This window comes from Cystoisospora suis, assembly GCF_002600585.1.
Source record: "Cystoisospora suis strain Wien I chromosome Unknown contig_5889, whole genome shotgun sequence".
In the NCBI taxonomy this organism is placed as follows: Eukaryota; Apicomplexa; class Conoidasida; order Eucoccidiorida; family Sarcocystidae; genus Cystoisospora; species Cystoisospora suis.
The window spans coordinates 12,003-29,027 of NW_027158678.1; the positions used below are offsets into that span (position 1 = coordinate 12,003).

Genomic DNA, 17,025 nt, shown 5'->3' on the forward strand with positions numbered 1-17,025 from the left:
ATAGATAGATAGATAGACTGGAAATAGATGGATAGACGAGTTGCAAGATTCTTATCAAATACTACCTGTACATGTATGATGTGATACCGTACAGAAGAGATGTAGAGAGAGGGCGGAAGAAAAAGGACGAAGCGAGCTGTATGGGTTAGGACAATCCATACACGACAGAAATCTACTAGATAGTCTTACGCAACAGCCTGGTAGAAGTATATCTATCTGTAGCTACATATATCTATGTATATGTAGATATCTATATCTATATATCTATGAACAGTAGATAGATGAGAAAACCGTGTAGCCATTTCTGTATGAAGTATTTCATAAGAAGATGGCGGGGCATGTATAAAGAAACAAGATAAACAGGAGATTCTTCTACGTAGGATTTAGTCCTCTGCGATAGAAGAGACCTAGGTATTCATTTGGAGTAGATTCACCTCATCGACGTAACGGATAGACAGGCAGCGTACTACCTATCGTCAAGGTACACAAAGCAACCGCCTGCCCTACACTTGTACTGTGAGACATACTAGATATAAATAGAGATAGGTGAACAGATGGGTAGACAGATGAATTGAAGAGAGCTAGATAGAGAGATTAAAGAGAGCTCGATGCAAGATAGATGGAGGGGGAGAAGAAGAAGTATGAGAGAATCGAAGTGCAGGAGGAGGGAGTCTTGTTTACCGTGCGGGGCCGAGGATTCTTTCAATTTTTCCTCCTAAGGGCATGCCTAGAGCCATGCCTGCGAATTGGCTAGCTAATACCCATGCCGCATCACTTAATCGAACTAGAGAAGGAGAAGAAGAAGGAGAGAGAGAAGAAGAGAATGCAGCGGCTCCTTCTTCTTCTTGTTGTTGACTGAAGAGAGTAGGACGGAGAGCATCGAGTCTCTCGATTTCCAGATAGCGCATGTAGCTTACCACATAGACAGCTAAAGTCCCCCAAGTATAGACAGTACCTAAGCAGATATGCACAAGGACACCTCCAAAGACAGAGAGAAAACCTTTCCATGGGAGCTTTGGAGAGAATAGAGAAAGAGAAGAAGAAGAGGATGATGAAGAAGAAGAAGGAGAAGAAGGAAGAAGAGGAAGAGTCGGAGAATCGGGCGGAAGATTCTCACAGAAGAGGGGGGGTGGATTCAACGAGGGAGATAGCTGAGGCGGCATGTTGTTGGCTAGATAAATAGACCAAGAATACTAATAAAGAGTAAAAAGAAAGAAAGAAAGAAAGAGGAAGAAAGAGTGAGAAAGAAAGGAAGAAAGAGTGAGAAAGAAAGAGGAAGAAAGGGAGGAGATGATGTAGAAGAAAAGACTGAGAAAGAACAAGGAGTGAAGTTCGATAGAGAGGAGAAGGAATCGAAGAAAGGAGAGAGGACGATGAAGGGGAGAGTAACGAAAGAGAAAGGATGTGTAGGTGCGTGTCAGAAGAAGAAGGCAAGCCAGAAAGAGAGAAGATTAAAATTCTATGATAAGAGAAGAAGAGAAAGAAGAAAAAGAAGAAGAGGGAAGATGAACGAAGATCTCTCTGACAAGAAGGAAGTTCTATGTAGACGTCTTTCCAGACTGTCGGCAATAGACCACTTCAAATTGCCCGGTATAGTGACGTGTGTGAAATCTCTTGAAAAGCGAACAAAAGAAGAGAAGGAAGAGACTGACTGAGAAGACGAAAAAGAAGAAGCAAACAATGAGGTGATAGACAAAAAAGAGAAGATTGGAGAAGAAGGAGGAAGCAGTTAGAGCTAAGGAACAAATGACTAGGTCGTTACGACAGGAGATTCTTTCTTTCTGTCTGTCTTGTTGGAGTTGTGAGAGAAGAAGATGTTGGGGCAACACCTAAGACAAGTCAGAAGAAGATCTATCTGGTCTTGGAGGGAAGAAGACATGGAAGACACTTTGCCGTAAGAAAAGTCATGAGAGAAGAAAGAGATTTAGTCAGTCTTTCTTGTCAGCATAACTATCTCTGTTTGGCAGGTCAAAAAAGTTCGAAGAAAGCGAGAGAAAGAAGAAAAGACGAAGAAAGTGTAGAAAAAGGAAGGTGTGTGTGTGTTGACGGCAGCTAGAGGCGGGCGAGAGAAAACAAGGGGGAGACACGAGGGAAAAGGAGACAGGAGGAAGATGAAGAAGAAAGAAGAGACACGTCAACATACAAAAATCGAAGAAAATTATCTCGTGTCATGCTGTAGTAGTGGTAGTACTCGTGGTAGATATCGTAGCTCAAATCTCGGGTGTACATACACCGCAAAAGACAATCAGTTAGTTGCCTTGTGTGGAAAGTGTCAAGACAAAAAGCCTCGCTTGGAGAAAGGGTGTGTATTCTTCATCGGATGTGTGCGTACATTCTTTCCCTTCTTCATCCGCTCTTCTTTCACGCCCCATGATTGTCGCCAGTTGAAGCACCTGCAGCTCTGAATCGAACTTCTCGACTTTTTCGGTGTCGATTCAACTATTTCTCCTGTTCTTCTCGGGTCTAACGACCGTCAAGAATCTCGTCAACTCTTTCGTTGTTCATCCGTCTCTCTGGTGTACTTCTTTACTTTACGGATAGCTTACGTACTTCCCCAATAGACGGCTCGATTCCTGTGCTCTTACGACTTTTGCTAGCTGACCAACCGCATGGCTGTCCCTCTCCCCCGCTTCATATCCTGGCCACACCCCCCCCCCTACCCTCCTGTGTGCCCCCATGGGTGGTGGGCTCCTGTGGCTAGCTATGTCTACAGTGGACACACCAGACCAAGATTACATGAGAAGACGACATTGCAGAAAAGAAATGAAGGAATGCGTGGAAATACCACGAGAAATCGTGTCCGCGTCTGCTTTCTATTCGCAACTACGGTGTCTGAGAAAGAAAGGAAAAAGTTTGTGGCGTCAAATCATCCGTCAGGGGTATGGTAACGGCACAAGGACGCGAAAATACACCGAAGAAGATGGTCAGAAGAGTCGAAGGGATTGACGGAGGAAAGATATCTTACTCCTGCAGCTACTACTGACACTAGTGATACTAGGAGCTTTCTGTTTAGACTTTCATGTGACATAGAAATAGCCTTCTATCGATGATAGAAACTGATTGCATGCGCAACTTCGACTGTTTGGCACCGCGAAACGAACTTCTTTTTTTCTGCTTTTGAAGACATGGGTGGTCTGTCATCTATAATATATACACAGACACAAGAAAATCTACTAAACACTCGGAACAAAGATGTCTCGAATCACCAACAGCCCTAAGAAATCTAAGCTGAAGCGAAGCGCTAAAAGTGCCCTTCATCGGCATTCCCATCCAAATGAAAAGTCCGAGGAGAAGCGCTGCTTGAGATGAATTCAGTGGGAGAAAGAGAAAAGAAGTTTGCCGCGACCCCTCGCTCCTCCGCCAAATAACTTTTACCCGTATGGAGAATAGAAACTTTCTCTATACAGACATACTCCCCTGTGTATTCCGTCGCCTACGAGCTAAAAGTCAAGGTTGTAGAGAGCTGTGGACGAGACATGAAAGGCCTAACTGATGTACCAACGTTCAGCCCCTATTCAGATCGGTAGAAAGAAGGAAAGAAAGACTACTTCTTCTCCTAGCAACAACGGCACCTACCTCACTTCAGAGAGAAGGAATCTCCGAAATCCGATAAGATCACAATTCAAGAAGAGAAAGAAGACAAAGAAATGAACCAAGATGGGGGCTGAGAAAGATTCTCATCCTTTCCTTCAAAAAGACAGCAGTCTTCAATCTAATCGCTTTCTGTGGGTCGGTAGAAGAAAAGAAGGAGCTTACAGGGAGGTCGAAGTTCAACTCTAACTGACTTGCCTGGCCTATAACAGGATGAGAATCGCCATCACCCTAAATAGAAACCCAGTCCGTAGGATATGTGTACGTAACAGAGGTAAGAAGAAGCTTAAGGTGTCTCTAAACTTCTCACTCCCTAATTGACTGGCAAGCCAATTAAGTTCGCTCCTCTCACCCCTCGCGCCCCCGGAGAGTTTTGCTGCGACTAGATCCACTTGCGACCAGAGTGTGAGCCTATGAGCGACAATGGCCCATAACACCTAGCAGAGTGTATCATCGTCTCTTATCAAGTGAAGGCAAAGGACAGAGGGGGGGGGGGTGAAGAAGATGTGTGTCTCTTTGTCAAGAACGCGGAAGGATTTAGAGCAAAAGAAGAGAGAGACTGCTACTTTTGAAGCGTCAACCAAGGGGGGTGTTCACTAGAGAAAAACATACCACGAAAGCGGGAGGAACAGCAACAGGAGTCCATCCCTCTTCACTATAGTGCACTGGCCTCTTCTACTTCTCATCATCATCGTCATCCTCGTCGATCGCTCTTCCTTCCTTCGTTTTTTGCCTCTCTCTCCTCTCAGGAAGTGAATTTCTTCGTACAGATACGTATATCTACACTAGACGGTGTCCGGAAGTGTCACATGCACGAGAAGATGTATGTGGGTATCTCTCATGTGGATCGATTCTATATCAAAGACATTTCAAAAAAGAAGAAAGGAAAGGTTGATCGACTTCAGTTCATCTTCCCCTCTCTCCTCCTGTCCACTGGCGCCATTATCATTCTTTTCTATTCACTTAGAGAGACGCCCTTTTCGAGTGATAGAGAAGAAACACACAGGTCGTCTTGAAAGAGGTCCGGTCAGGCAGATTTGGCTGCTCATTTCTTGCAAAAAGAAGAAAGGAAGTTAAGGGGCCCAAACACGACCGAAGAAATACTTTCGAATTCAGAGAAAGTAGGTGAGGGTAAACGGAGAGGACAGATAGATGAAGAAGAGAAACAAGACAACAGCATCCTCCTGATGATTCCTCTCAAAAAAGATCGGTGCATGCATGCATGCATGCATCATAGGGAGAAGAACACACAGATGAAAGGGAAAGAGCCGAAAGAAGAGAAGTTCGTCAGATTGAAGAGAGAAGACGACGCGGTGTCCCAACAACGACAGAATGCCCTCACTCTACGTTAGCATCGATATCTAGCATATCTCTTCACTCCCCCTCACTTCAGTCATTTCTCCCTCCTATCATCCATCGCTATTTGTCTCAATTCATAAGCGTTCTTCCATCCATCCATCGTTAGAAGGTCCATACATTCCACACAAAAGGCATCCTCTACACCTACCATACATCAACTATACAAGCACACATGCATACATATATACACATAGACATACATATACATAGATATGTACATGCATGCACAGGAATATGTAGACACGAGAAAGTGATTCATGAACGTATATAGTCATCACGTATGTCCGTACAATGACGAATAAAGAAACATATAAATCTATCTATATATATATATGTATATCGACCTCTACGTCTATATCTATCTATGCTTTCTAGGAAAAGTCATTCTGCATGATTTGAAGAAAAAGAAAAGATAGAGAAAAGCAAAAAATACTCTCTCTCTCTCGGCAGTCTCTCTCTTTTGTCTAGGAGGTGTCTCTCTTCCCTCCATACAATAGCAATGTCCCTCATTGAAAACTCTCCTCCTCTCTATCTCTCATCTACCTCTCTGTAGCCTATCTATCTAGCTCCCACTCTCTTGCATCTATCTATTTATGAGGAGTCTATCTCTCTGGATCATCAGCCAACCGGAGAACCTTAGCTTGCCGTGGCGACGACACCTCTTCCTCTTTTCTTTTCTTTTCTTTCTCTTGATCATCTTTAACTTCTTCTGGTGCCTCATCGTTATTCTTCCCATCCGCTTTTGCAGTTGGAATACACCTCTGCTTGGATAAGGTCTCTCCTCCTCCTCCTTGCCGGTCTCATTCTCTTCCTCTTCATCTCTGTTACTTCTCTTTCTCTTCTTCTTCACATTCTCTCAACATGATCAGAAAAGAAGAAAGAGCTTCTTCTCTCTTTTCTTTCTAACGGAGTGATAGCTGGTTTATCCACCCCGCACGCCCCACCCCTACTACTACTACTACTCTCACCTCCTTATCTTCCTTCCTTGTATCCATTCTTTTTCTTCTTGAAGCCCCGTTATCATCCCTCACTATGTCTCGCTACCATCAGCATTCCTACATCTCACATCGCATCTTCTTATCCCGTAGAGGAGAGAGAAACAACTTCTTCTCCTTCCGTTGCACTTGACTCCTCCTTTCGAAGTAGTAGTAGTACTAGTGGTAGCTGTAGTAGTGACTGTGAGCTACGATGTGCGTTCTGTCGTAGCGCATTCCCTCATGGCCTCTATCTATCCCTCTATGTATTCCTTCACATGCACGAGGTCTATAGACAGATAGATACATAGATAAATGCGGTGAAAAAGAAGAAGAAGAGAAGAAGAAGAAGATGAAAGACATGAGTAGAGAGAGAATGAAGGTGGAGAATTATCAGACTTCTAAAGGAGGGAGTAAAATTGGATCTCCTCCTCCTCCTCTCCACTGTATTGAGCAAAGTTCCCCTTCATTTCCTGTAAGGAAGGAATGGTCTTCTCTCCATGCTGTCCCCTCAAGATTTTCTTTCTTGCACCGACGAGCCTCTTCTTCTTCATTCTCTACAAGAAGATCTGCAGGTATTCTTCGATAGCCATCCACATCGATTCTCTCTAAAGAAACCTCTCTTCTATCTCTTCCTCTCCTACGTCTTTCGTCTCTTGTCCTTCTCTCCTCTACTGCGGTTTTGAAATCTCCACTATCATATCTCGATATGGCTCTTCTCTCTTCTTGTTCTTCTTCTCTTCTTCCTTCATTGCTCGGACTTCTCCCCCTCCTTCTCCCCTCACCCTCTCCTCCTCTTCTTCCTTGCGAAATATTCCAATCCCTCTCTCTTCTTTCTTCATTCGGAAGACTTTCGATGGTCTCGATGAAAAGATGTGATCGGCGAGATGCCTGAAGAGCTTTGGCACTCCTCACAATTGCATAGACACACCCACCCAACACAATCAGCCATGGAGCTAGCGATAAAGCTGTCGATAAGACACCGCTAGCTTCGATTGTAGTGGCCGTCGTAGCGGCTGCTGCGGCTGATTCAGTTGACGCTCCGATTGAGAAAACCTCTGCGACCATCGCTGGTAATTCTACAAGAACGAGTCGGCCTACCACTACAGCGGTCAATGGCTTTAAAGCTGTTTGAGGAAACAGGAAAGGAGAGAAAGAGAAAGGAAAGAAGGAGAGAAAGAGAAAGGATGGAAAAGACAGAGAAGAACAACAGGATCATGAGAGATAAATAGATAAACCCTCGGCGAATACCCTAACATACAGCCCCCCATAGACACAGGAGAAAAAAGTCAGCAACAGAAAGAGAAGCGATGAGGGGACACCTCTCTTCTCCCAGAGTCTCCTTGCTCGACGAGATGGCAATATACATACATATACATGTATATACATACATATATATACATACACACCTATGTATATATAGACATCTATATATCTCTCTCTATGATCTTGTAACTACCTGCATCGTAGACACACAGCAAAAGTATATACACGAAGATATATATATATATATACATACACATATACATATGTAGATATCTATAGGTGCGTGCAGACGTATGTGAATGTGTTCGGATGAATAGGGAAGCTCTCCATGTGTACTGGAGGGGGTGGGAGAACGCAACGCGGAATACTATACAAGAGAGGCGAAAGCACATGCCCCAAGGAAGAAGACAACACGATCATGACGCTTGCTGCTAGGTCGGAAAAGTAAAAGAAGCTTTTCTCTCTCTGGGGGAAAAAGGCATGCCATGAATATGTATATAGATACACGCATATACATATATATACATAGGTATCTACATATATACAGCCATCCTGTTGCTGGCAATTGCTACAGAATCTTCAGTCTATAAGAAAGACAGACCCACCCCTCCACGGTGTGCATGCGTGTCTGTATATGGAATATAGGAGTACGTCAAAAGAACTTTCAGGGACAAGAGATCTTCCCAAACATGACGGACGCATGGATGGAACCTAGTAGCCTGACGTACGCAGACGCAAATAAACATATATGTATATCTAGACTTGCCTACGTGTGTGTCAATACATATATAGATATATATATATATATATATATACATCCTCAAACCCAAATCATTCATTAGATATCCCTCCCCCTCTTGCCTTAAGGGAATTATCCACTATATACCTTCCGTGTATGCATGGGTATCTACATCTCTCTTCATATCACCTGCGAAAAGGCAGAAATCGATTCTCCCATCTCCAAGATCCCTACACACCCCCTGACTATATCTAGAACACCCAGTGTATGTACACCTCAGTAGATGAAGGAAAGTATATTTTAGAAAACAGAGAAGCGTAAAAGACGACAGAGATCGGAGAGTCGCCAAGACAATCGAGTGTGAGAAATTCCAGCATCGATACCTTCAAGAGCAGCATGCTCGACATCTCTCCAAGAATAAGGAATCGATTCCTCTAAGGCAACGACGAGCTCTTCCGCATCTTCAGCTGGGACGAGAAAGACAACCCCCTCAAGAGCCGACTGTCCGTACAGTGCAATGGAGTTCCGCACGAAATCCATCATGGCCTACACATAAAAAAGAGAGAGAAAAGGAAAAGATAAGATTCGATCAGAGAAGATACGAGGAAAGCTACACTGACTAATACTGCTAAGGAGGTACAAAAGGAGGAAAGAAAGAAAAAGGAAAGAAAGCCCAGCTTCATTCCGTATCTCCAAGAATCTTTACGCATTGCCCGTCGTTACCTCTATCTCTCTCACGGATCTAAGCAATGGCCTCTGTCACATATACATCGGCATGAATGAAATACTTCCCCTCCTCTCAACGCACTCTATGTAAATATATAGATAGAGAGATATATAGATATATAGATATATATATCTAGAGAGAGATCATACGGTTGTCTATGTATATAGGTGTGACAATCGATGTATGGAAGGAAAGCATCGAAAGAGACATACATCTAAAGCAAAACTCATGAGACCCCCAGAAGAGAAGAAGAAGGAGAGAAAAACCCCTCATCGTCTCACGCCTACCCGTCACGTATACACTCATCGTATTCATGTCTTATGTACACATATACACATTTCTATATAATACGTAGATATATATAGATTTACATACATGTATGTATATATACGACACAGAAATGCTCTCCTATATATCTGGATGTGTACCCACAATGGATATAGGCGTCAGATCTAACATGCAGAGCTTCACATGGAGAAGATCATAAGGGCCAGTCTCCCTTAGACACCACAGGCTTCAATAAGAGCACCTATATCTCCGTACACAGGCGTCTATGGACCTCTCCCTAGACTCATCTCCTTCAATCTTACCCCCGACCGAACCTTTCGCATCCACATACATCTCGACAAACGGCGCGACAGATATATATAGATATATATATGGATCTATCTATATATATATATACAGAAAGAGAGATAAAGATAGATATTCATTTCTTTTCTTCCATCCTTCCACCTGTCCTATCAAGGTATCGAGAGAACATCGACATCCACTCTCTTCTCTCTTTTCCTGTGACAAATTCATCCCTTTGAACTTGCCTCAAGAGACACGAAGCTTGTACTTCCTTCAGTCTTTCTCATATGATGTCTTCTCTCTCCTCCTCCTCCTCCTCGTCTTATTCTTCTAGAGTTACCTTCTCGAACTCCTCTATAGGCATTCGACGGCACGGCTAAAGCATCGCCTGGCCTTTCATCCTCTCTTCTGTCCGTTCTTCCCCCCCTTCTTCCCTCTCCTTCCGTCAGACTTCTGGAATGAGAAGAAACCTCGAGATCTTCATCCAGATCGACAGAAGACTTCTTCTTGAAGAGAAAAGAAGGAGAAAACGTCAGAGAGGTTAAGGCAGGAAAGAAAGACACAGGTAGAATACTTCTACTACTCCGACTATTCCTGTAGCTGTTGCTTGGCTGACTGAGAGAATTCATATCTCCAGGTGGTGCATGCCCTCCACTCTCTAACACCTCCGGCAAGATCGGCGACGTGAGTGATGTGCAGGAGGGGGGAGGTGTCTCTAAGAGAGGAGTGTGTAGAGAAGAAGAAGAGGAGGAGATAGAGGCATGCTGCGGAGGGCGCGTGAAAGAACGTTGCTTTCTTTCTACCTCGTCTACAGAACAGAGGGGCACACAAGAAGAAGAAGATAGTCCCACTAAAGAAGAAGAAGAAAGAAACGACTTCTCTCCCTCTGATGAGAAAGGACCAGCAGGAGAAAGAGGAGATGCAGAAGAAGATGACTTGTCGTTGTCCTCGCTATCAGAAGAAACATGTTCCTGTATGAATGAAGTCTCTTCACTCTTACTATGACCATGACGAGCTTGAGAAAGAACAACTGACGAAGCAAGATTCTCCTTCTTCTCCCCCTCCTCCTCACCTGTTCTCTTCCCTCCCAGAGCGTTTTCCTCATCACATCTTTTCGCACTAGATTCACGACCTCCTACTATTCCTTCTTTTTCTTCTTCTATTAGCCGATTTGAATCTTCACCTCCAAAAAAGGCTTTCCCATCCATCTTCCATCCACTCTCATGACGGCCTTGGGGGAGCAAAACAGATGCAGAAGAAATGGCGTTGCTGTCTCCTTCTTCTTCTTTCCTGAGTTCTTTGCCATATGAAAGAGAAGAAGAGAGATCTTCTTCTTCTTCACCCCCCCTTGTTGTCGAGACACGTGACTCTAAGCTCGATAGGGAATCCGCTAGACATTCGGACATAACTGTCGAAGCAATTAAAGAAGGAGGAAGAGAAGAAGAAAGATCGATAAACTCAGACGAAGAAGAAGCTCTTTCTTCTTCTTCTTCTCTTTCCTCTCCTTCCCCCTGTTCTCTTCTTGCTCCGTTGTGTGGATCTCCCGGCTGGTCCCTCTGTTGATCTAAAGATCTCTCTTCTCTTTTTTCTGCCTCATTCACTTCTAGTTGAATCGATTCTTCTGCCCGCCGATGCTCTAATGTTAGCTCTTTCCTCATATAGACATTTCCATCTTCTCTCAGTCCGCTGCATAACACATCCACTTTACTCAAGAGATCGTTCATCTCTCGGCCTTCCTTCCCCTCTGTTGGCTGTTCTTCTTCTTTGCTTCTTCCCTCTCTCGCCACATCTTGCTCTTCATCTCCCCGACTCCCCCTTTCTCTACCTCGTACTATGTTAGGATCCCCGGGTCTTGGCAAAACATCTGGGAGCTTCTTATCTTCTTCTTTCTGCCTCTTCATCTTCTCAAATGATAGGAAATCTTGATAAGAAGAAGAGAAATGAAGAGTCTCTTCTTCTTCTTCCTCGATTCGCCCCTGTCCTTCCACCTCCTCTTCTCTTCTTCTTCGTTCCGAGGCCAGAGGGAGAGTATAAGTGGTCTCTCCTTTCTTCACTTTGTCTAACAGAAGGCCACCTTGCGTCTTGATATAAGCAGAACTAGAAGGCGATAAAGGTATGTTTGGAGAGACTGAAGAGGAAGAAAGAAGAGGAGGAGAAGAAGAGAAAGAAGGCTTTCCAGGCAGATCATCCATGGCCTTCTCTAGAGATCCGCCACTCTCAGAATTACCTCTGAGAAGATCTACGATAAACCAGGCATTCTCTGCTTCATCGAGACGACTTGTAGACGCCCGCCCCCAGATATACTTGTTAAGTGTTCGATTCTCCTCTTCTTTCTTCTCTTTCTCCCTTTTGAAAAGGTCTTCATCTTTCTGAGAGGTCCTCCCCTGGTGTTTCTCTCCCGTTGAAGAAGCAAGAGAAGGAGACGAAGAGAAAGAAGCTAACCGAAGAGCAGGTGAACAAGGAGAAGACACTAAAGAGCAGCACCCCGTCGATGTTCCTATTCTCTTTCGAGTTAGGCTTAGATCTCTCTGTGAAGTGGATAGAGCCTCTTGAGAGGAGGAGAGCTTTTCCTTCTTTGATACTCGGGACGAAGGAGAAGGTGAGGGAAGGAAAGAAGAAGAAAGCGGCGGGTTCTTTGCATGTGTGTCGAGAGAGTATGAAGAAAAAGATGAAGATGTCTTAGGAAGATAATGAAGGCCTTGATCTCTTTGAGAATGATAGAACGACTTTTCCCCTCCTCTTTGGAGAACCCTATTATCGGGTGAATGAAAGAAGTATCTTCTCCTATCCTTCTCTGGAATCTTCTTCTCCTCTCCAGACTTCGCCAAAGAACGCTCCTCTGCCTCTTCGTCTATGTTCTTACCACCTCCGCCGCCTTCACGGACATAGGTAGGATCCACAGCTCCTGTCGTAGGAGATAAAGAAAAGACGCTTTTTGCGCCAGATGCACCTCCTTTCAGCTCTTCATTAGACTTCTCTGCCCTCGGTTCTCTCGCTTGTTCTTCTCCTTCTCCATTATGAGAAGAAAGGCCGGATGTCTGGACAGAAAGAGTATGAGACTTCTCGATTCGACAATCGACAGTCTCTGCCGGCTGTCTCTCCAACTCAGAGAGAGGGGGAAGTTCTGTGCTTCGGCTTGAAAGATCTTCTGCAAAGCTCGTGTTTTGACCCTTCTGTTTAGATGAGGCCGTGCTAGGGTAGAGTGGTGGAAAAAGAGAAGACAATACACTGCTGTTGCCTTGTTCATTTTTCGAAGGAAAATAATCCGGAGAAGAGACACCCTGATGAGGAATGAAAGACTCAACCTCGCCTACTCTTCCTTCGGGGGGTGTACATACACCTGGAGGAGTAGGTGGAAGACCGCCTGAGGAGTGATCTTCGGGTCTGTGACGGGTAAGAAAAGATAAGCTATGACTCTTAGAGATAGCAGCAGCATTCGTAGCGGTAGTCGTAGTAGTTGTAGCTAAAGCAGCGAGACCTGTGGAAGCTTTGGTCAGAGCCTGCTGAAGATCATGACGTAAGTGCGTCAAAGCCTCAGCTACAGCATTTCCACCCGCTGCCGCCATTGCCTTTCAAAAAGGAAAACGAAAGAAGAGATCAAAGGCTGAAGAAAAGGAGAGAAAACGTCAAAAACATAGAGACACAGAAGACGGTAGCAACAGGGTAGAGTCAGGAGAAACAATGACTAGATAGAAAGACATTTGAGAGGAACTCAAGCGAATGGAAGACATTCCGTTAAGAATCGATGGGGGAGAATCTCATCGGTCGATTCTCTTCCGGAGTGAACAGACACGTGACAAGAAGGTACGGAAAAGTGAGAAAGGTCTCCATCGATTAGAGGGAGAACACGAGTAGAGATGCAGGTAGCCTTTAGCAACTGGGAAGACCGGAATGGAAAGCAAAGCAAAGAAGAAAAAATGAAAGAACCGCCAGAACGGACCGATTCATCTCCCTCTTCTCTCCCCCTCTAGTGCTAGACGACGGGCAGCTCACAAGCCACACGGACGGATATGCGGGAGGATGAGGTAGAACCTCCTCGTAGCCAGCCAGTCAACACGGTGTAGCCATACAGCCAGCAAGAATAGAAAAGGAGAATCCAGACCAGTGTGGATAAATGCATGAAGACCAGAGAGAGCATAGGCAGGATGCGTAAATAACCAACTTCAGAAGGAATGAAATACGAAAAAGCAGGTGAAGAATTGCAGGAGATAGAGAGGAGAGTAGCGCCCGACAAAAGAGGTGTGAACACCCGCCAGGCTACCGAGAAGCCCCGGCGAGTGAGCGAGCTATCGACGCGCACAGATCGCCGCACGAGGGGTGGCTACAGATCAGCCTTACGTCTGCAGCTCACACCGAAAGAGAAGAAGACAACTGGAAAGTTCACAAGACATGACACTAAGCTCTTTAGAGACGGAAGAGAAAGAAAACTCAGTCCGCAATTAGACAGTAACACCGCGGCACGTCTCTTAAATCATTCACTCTTTCACCCCAGCCCCAGGCCAGTCAGCCACCAGTCGGCCAGCTATTCTCCCGCTCTTGTGTTCTCGAGCACCCCAGCCGATAAATATCTCTGTCTCGGATAAAATTACCCTTACTACAATAGAACTGGCGCTGAACGTCAGCGATAGACACCCTACCCAACGACGTCAACACAAGGGACCGGGGAGCATCCAGACACAAACGCTGAATGAAGAAAGGGACAGAAGCATCGAGATTTTCAAGAAAGACGATCGAGCTCCCGAAGAAATCAACAGAATCAGCAGTTGAGAGGAGATAAAAAAAGAGGGAAAAGATGCCGCCTGGACAAGGCAGTTTGACATGTTGGGGGCTTGCCTGGCCTTCTGGTGTGGGAGAGGTTACACGGAAGAAAGCTCCGATTAGCACACTTGGAGCTTTCCGTAGTGTGTGTGGATGTATTGATTTATCACACTCACGTAGAATGTAAAACAAGAGGACCCATCATTATCACCTGCGATAGGTCCAAGCAACGATGTACGGTGAGAGTGCGTATCTAAATGTTTGCTGTAGAACTGACGACGTTGTTCGTTGTGTAGTGGGGAATACAACACCTGGGGGAGCTTCTGTCACTCAACTCTTGCTAGTAAGCGGAAAGGATCTCTCCAGTGAATGAAGTGAACATTTTTCGTCTTGGTATAAACACATAAAAGCAAGCGTCGCCTGTCCTAGTCGTTCTTTGCTTAACAGGCTTGGGGCGGACGACAGAGTCAGTCAGTCAGTTTGCTCACGAGTCAGTCAGTAGGAGAGCGGGCGAGGTAAGATGCAGTTTCTTCGAAGACGAGCCCGAGAAGACTATCCATTGAAGACATAGAAGGACGGGCTTTCTTGGTGTCTTCCAAACATGAAGTTACTACACCCGTGTGCATATATCTGTCGGTGAGAAAGGATAAAGGGGAACCTGAGACTAACAGGTTGTGAGGTAGCCAGTACACCAGAGAAAGACGGTGACATGCGATGAATCTTCTCGTGTTACTGCTGAAAGAGATAGAGTGAAAGAACACACCTAAAGAAGACCTAAATTCATTTGGTTTTTCTCTTCGTACTGTGCCTATCCGAGAGGTGACTTGAACGGACGAGGAGGAGAGAAGGAAAGCGATCACGTCTGTCACGCAGCTCTCTCCTTGTGACGACGCCCAACTAACGAGTAATGAGCGCCGGCGGTGTCTTCCGTGAAGGGAAAGGACAGGCAGCGAATTCGAGTGGCGGTTATGCGTCCAGGGTTAGCCGGGGAAGACGCAGTACTGACAAAAAGCAGGTTGGAAATACATCAACAATCCTTGTCGGTGTTCTGTCCTTCCCCCTTACACGCCGTGAACTACTTCCATCGTACCTACGATCTATCTCTCTATCTGTTGCTATCTACGCATCTTCTCTTTATTCTCGTCGGCTATTCAATACCTTTAGCCAATAGTTGAGGATGGCTCTTTGAAAAAAAATCCTGGCCCTTCTGAGAGAAGGCAGTTTTTGCTCCGTCGGCATCTCCGAACCTAACTTCCCGCACAGATACCCAGTGGGACTACGCCGAGAAAAATCGATCGGTTTACTTCTGTTCCTTGCCCTCTCCCTATCTAACTCAAACGTGTCTACGGTTCGCCTTGTAATGGTTTGACGAGTCGCCGCGGGCACGGAAGTCTTCACTGACATGCGATGCCTGCTGTCTATTGATCTAACGAAAAGGATGAGAGCTTTCTATGCTATATGGAGATGTAGGCAAGACAGTCTGCTCTTCTAAGCTGAGGGTTCCGAAGGAGATCTTCAACCGCCTAAAACGAAGGATAGAATGGAGCCATTCCCTTTCTTTCTTGAGACATGTCCGCAGACAGATCCTTCTCATTCTCCTCCTCGAGGAAGAAAGCTCTTCTTTGTCTAGACATGTAGAGCTAAAGAGAATGCCTAGATCACTGTGACGCATCCTCATGCAAATAAAGACAGACTCATAGTTGTTGCGTTATAGTCCCCTTCTTTTCTTTTCTTCTTTCGCAATGGGAAAACCACCTCAAACCGTTTCTTCTCGACAGTCGCGAAAAGAGATTAACATTTATGATGGTGTTCAATGTCTTGAAAACAAAAAAGTAAAGAAAGAAAGAAAAAAGACACCGACAAGAAGAGCTTGTATACAGGAGAGCAGCAAGACAAAGAACAACGAGAGGTCCCTACCTCTAGGAAGCCTTCCTATACATGTGGATGTCTTCGAAAGACGTGAAGAGAAAAAACTCACAGCTCTCCACCCGGTTTGGGATCTAGCCATTGCGTTCCTTCTTATCTTTCTTATCTCTCTCTCTCACCCTTCACCTTTTCGTTGCTCTCGCTTCTTTTCGACTTCTTCTTTCTTTCCATCTTCATTCGTCACTCGAAGAAAACGTAAAGAACTGCTTCAAGATACAGCCCTACCCAAACCCGAAGAAGAGATGCACCGCATGCGTGAATACCAACGACGTTCTATCGTCTCTTTCCCTTCACGAAGTCTCCGCTTCGTCTCTTCGCCTCCTCCTGATAACGAGCACCCTGTCTTATCATCACCTATCGTGTCGTCTCTCTTTTCTTACTTTTTTGAGAAAAGGTGGGGTGAGAGGAGTAGTGGTCGATCTCCTAGCTACTCCTCACTTGCTGGTCATCGCATAAGGTAGAGGACTCTCGAGAACAGTGTCGCAAGCAGCTCTGGGATCGATCAAGAGTAGAAGGGTATCGGCTAGTAAAGTCCCTTTACATAAGCAGCAACCAACTGAGGCTTTCTCCCCCCTCACATCCAGACACGTTTACGAAGACGACGAAGAGAAGAAGGAGGGGTGAAGATACATACTGAAATACCAACATACATGAACAAACCTAGACCATGGAGAGTCCATATAAATACATATACATATATATATATATATAGATAGATAGAGATAGATAGAGATATGTGTGGTGGTTATACGGAGCGAGTCTGTTGTTCTCAAAGAGATATGTCATTTCGATGAGATTCTATTGTGCTTCACAAGCAGAAAAAGAGACGAGACAGGAGACCACGGAGAAATAGTTCTCAATCCTTCCATAGCCCTCACTCACGAAGCACCATCGGCATCTTCATAAAGAAATGATCATCTTTCTCTGTCTGTCTTCCTCCCTATATACGCCAATTATAGGCAGATACTCAGACATATGCACATATGGATGGGGACTACGTATGTCTAGACATCTATAGTGTCTCCTTAACACTTCAGAAGATCACCGAAGAACGAACGGCAAATGAGAAAGATAGATCATTCTATCAGTTGATAAAGAAACGCACGCCACTT

General features: G+C 45.0%; 3 protein-coding genes across 3 annotated transcripts in view; all 3 read right to left on the reverse strand.

Annotated features, from left to right (window-relative positions):
- The window catches only part of CSUI_009689 (major facilitator family protein), an 8,631-nt gene extending 6,085 nt beyond the window's left edge, over positions 1–2,546 (reverse strand). Inside the window, exon 1 of the mRNA XM_068069800.1 lies at positions 682–2,546. Within this exon, the coding sequence (XP_067918222.1) occupies positions 682–1,163 (482 nt within the window). The 5' untranslated portion in view covers positions 1,164–2,546. The remainder of the gene's footprint in view (positions 1–681) is intronic.
- Positions 2,547–4,565: 2,019 nt separating this feature from the next.
- Positions 4,566–13,391, reverse strand: CSUI_009690 (uncharacterized protein). Its single transcript, XM_068069801.1, has 3 exons — positions 9,487–13,391; positions 8,313–8,475; positions 4,566–7,051 (listed from the first exon to the last, which is right to left on the reverse strand). Exons 1-3 carry the CDS (start codon positions 12,793–12,795, stop codon positions 6,318–6,320), a joined length of 4,206 nt encoding a protein of 1,401 aa, XP_067918223.1. The 5' UTR covers positions 12,796–13,391; the 3' UTR covers positions 4,566–6,317.
- Positions 13,392–15,818: 2,427 nt separating this feature from the next.
- CSUI_009691 (uncharacterized protein) lies at positions 15,819–17,025 on the reverse strand (the record flags this gene model as incomplete). The annotated part of the gene is made up of 1 exon (XM_068069802.1): positions 15,819–17,025. A coding segment is annotated over exon 1 (177 nt), but the record flags the coding sequence as incomplete, so codon positions are not given.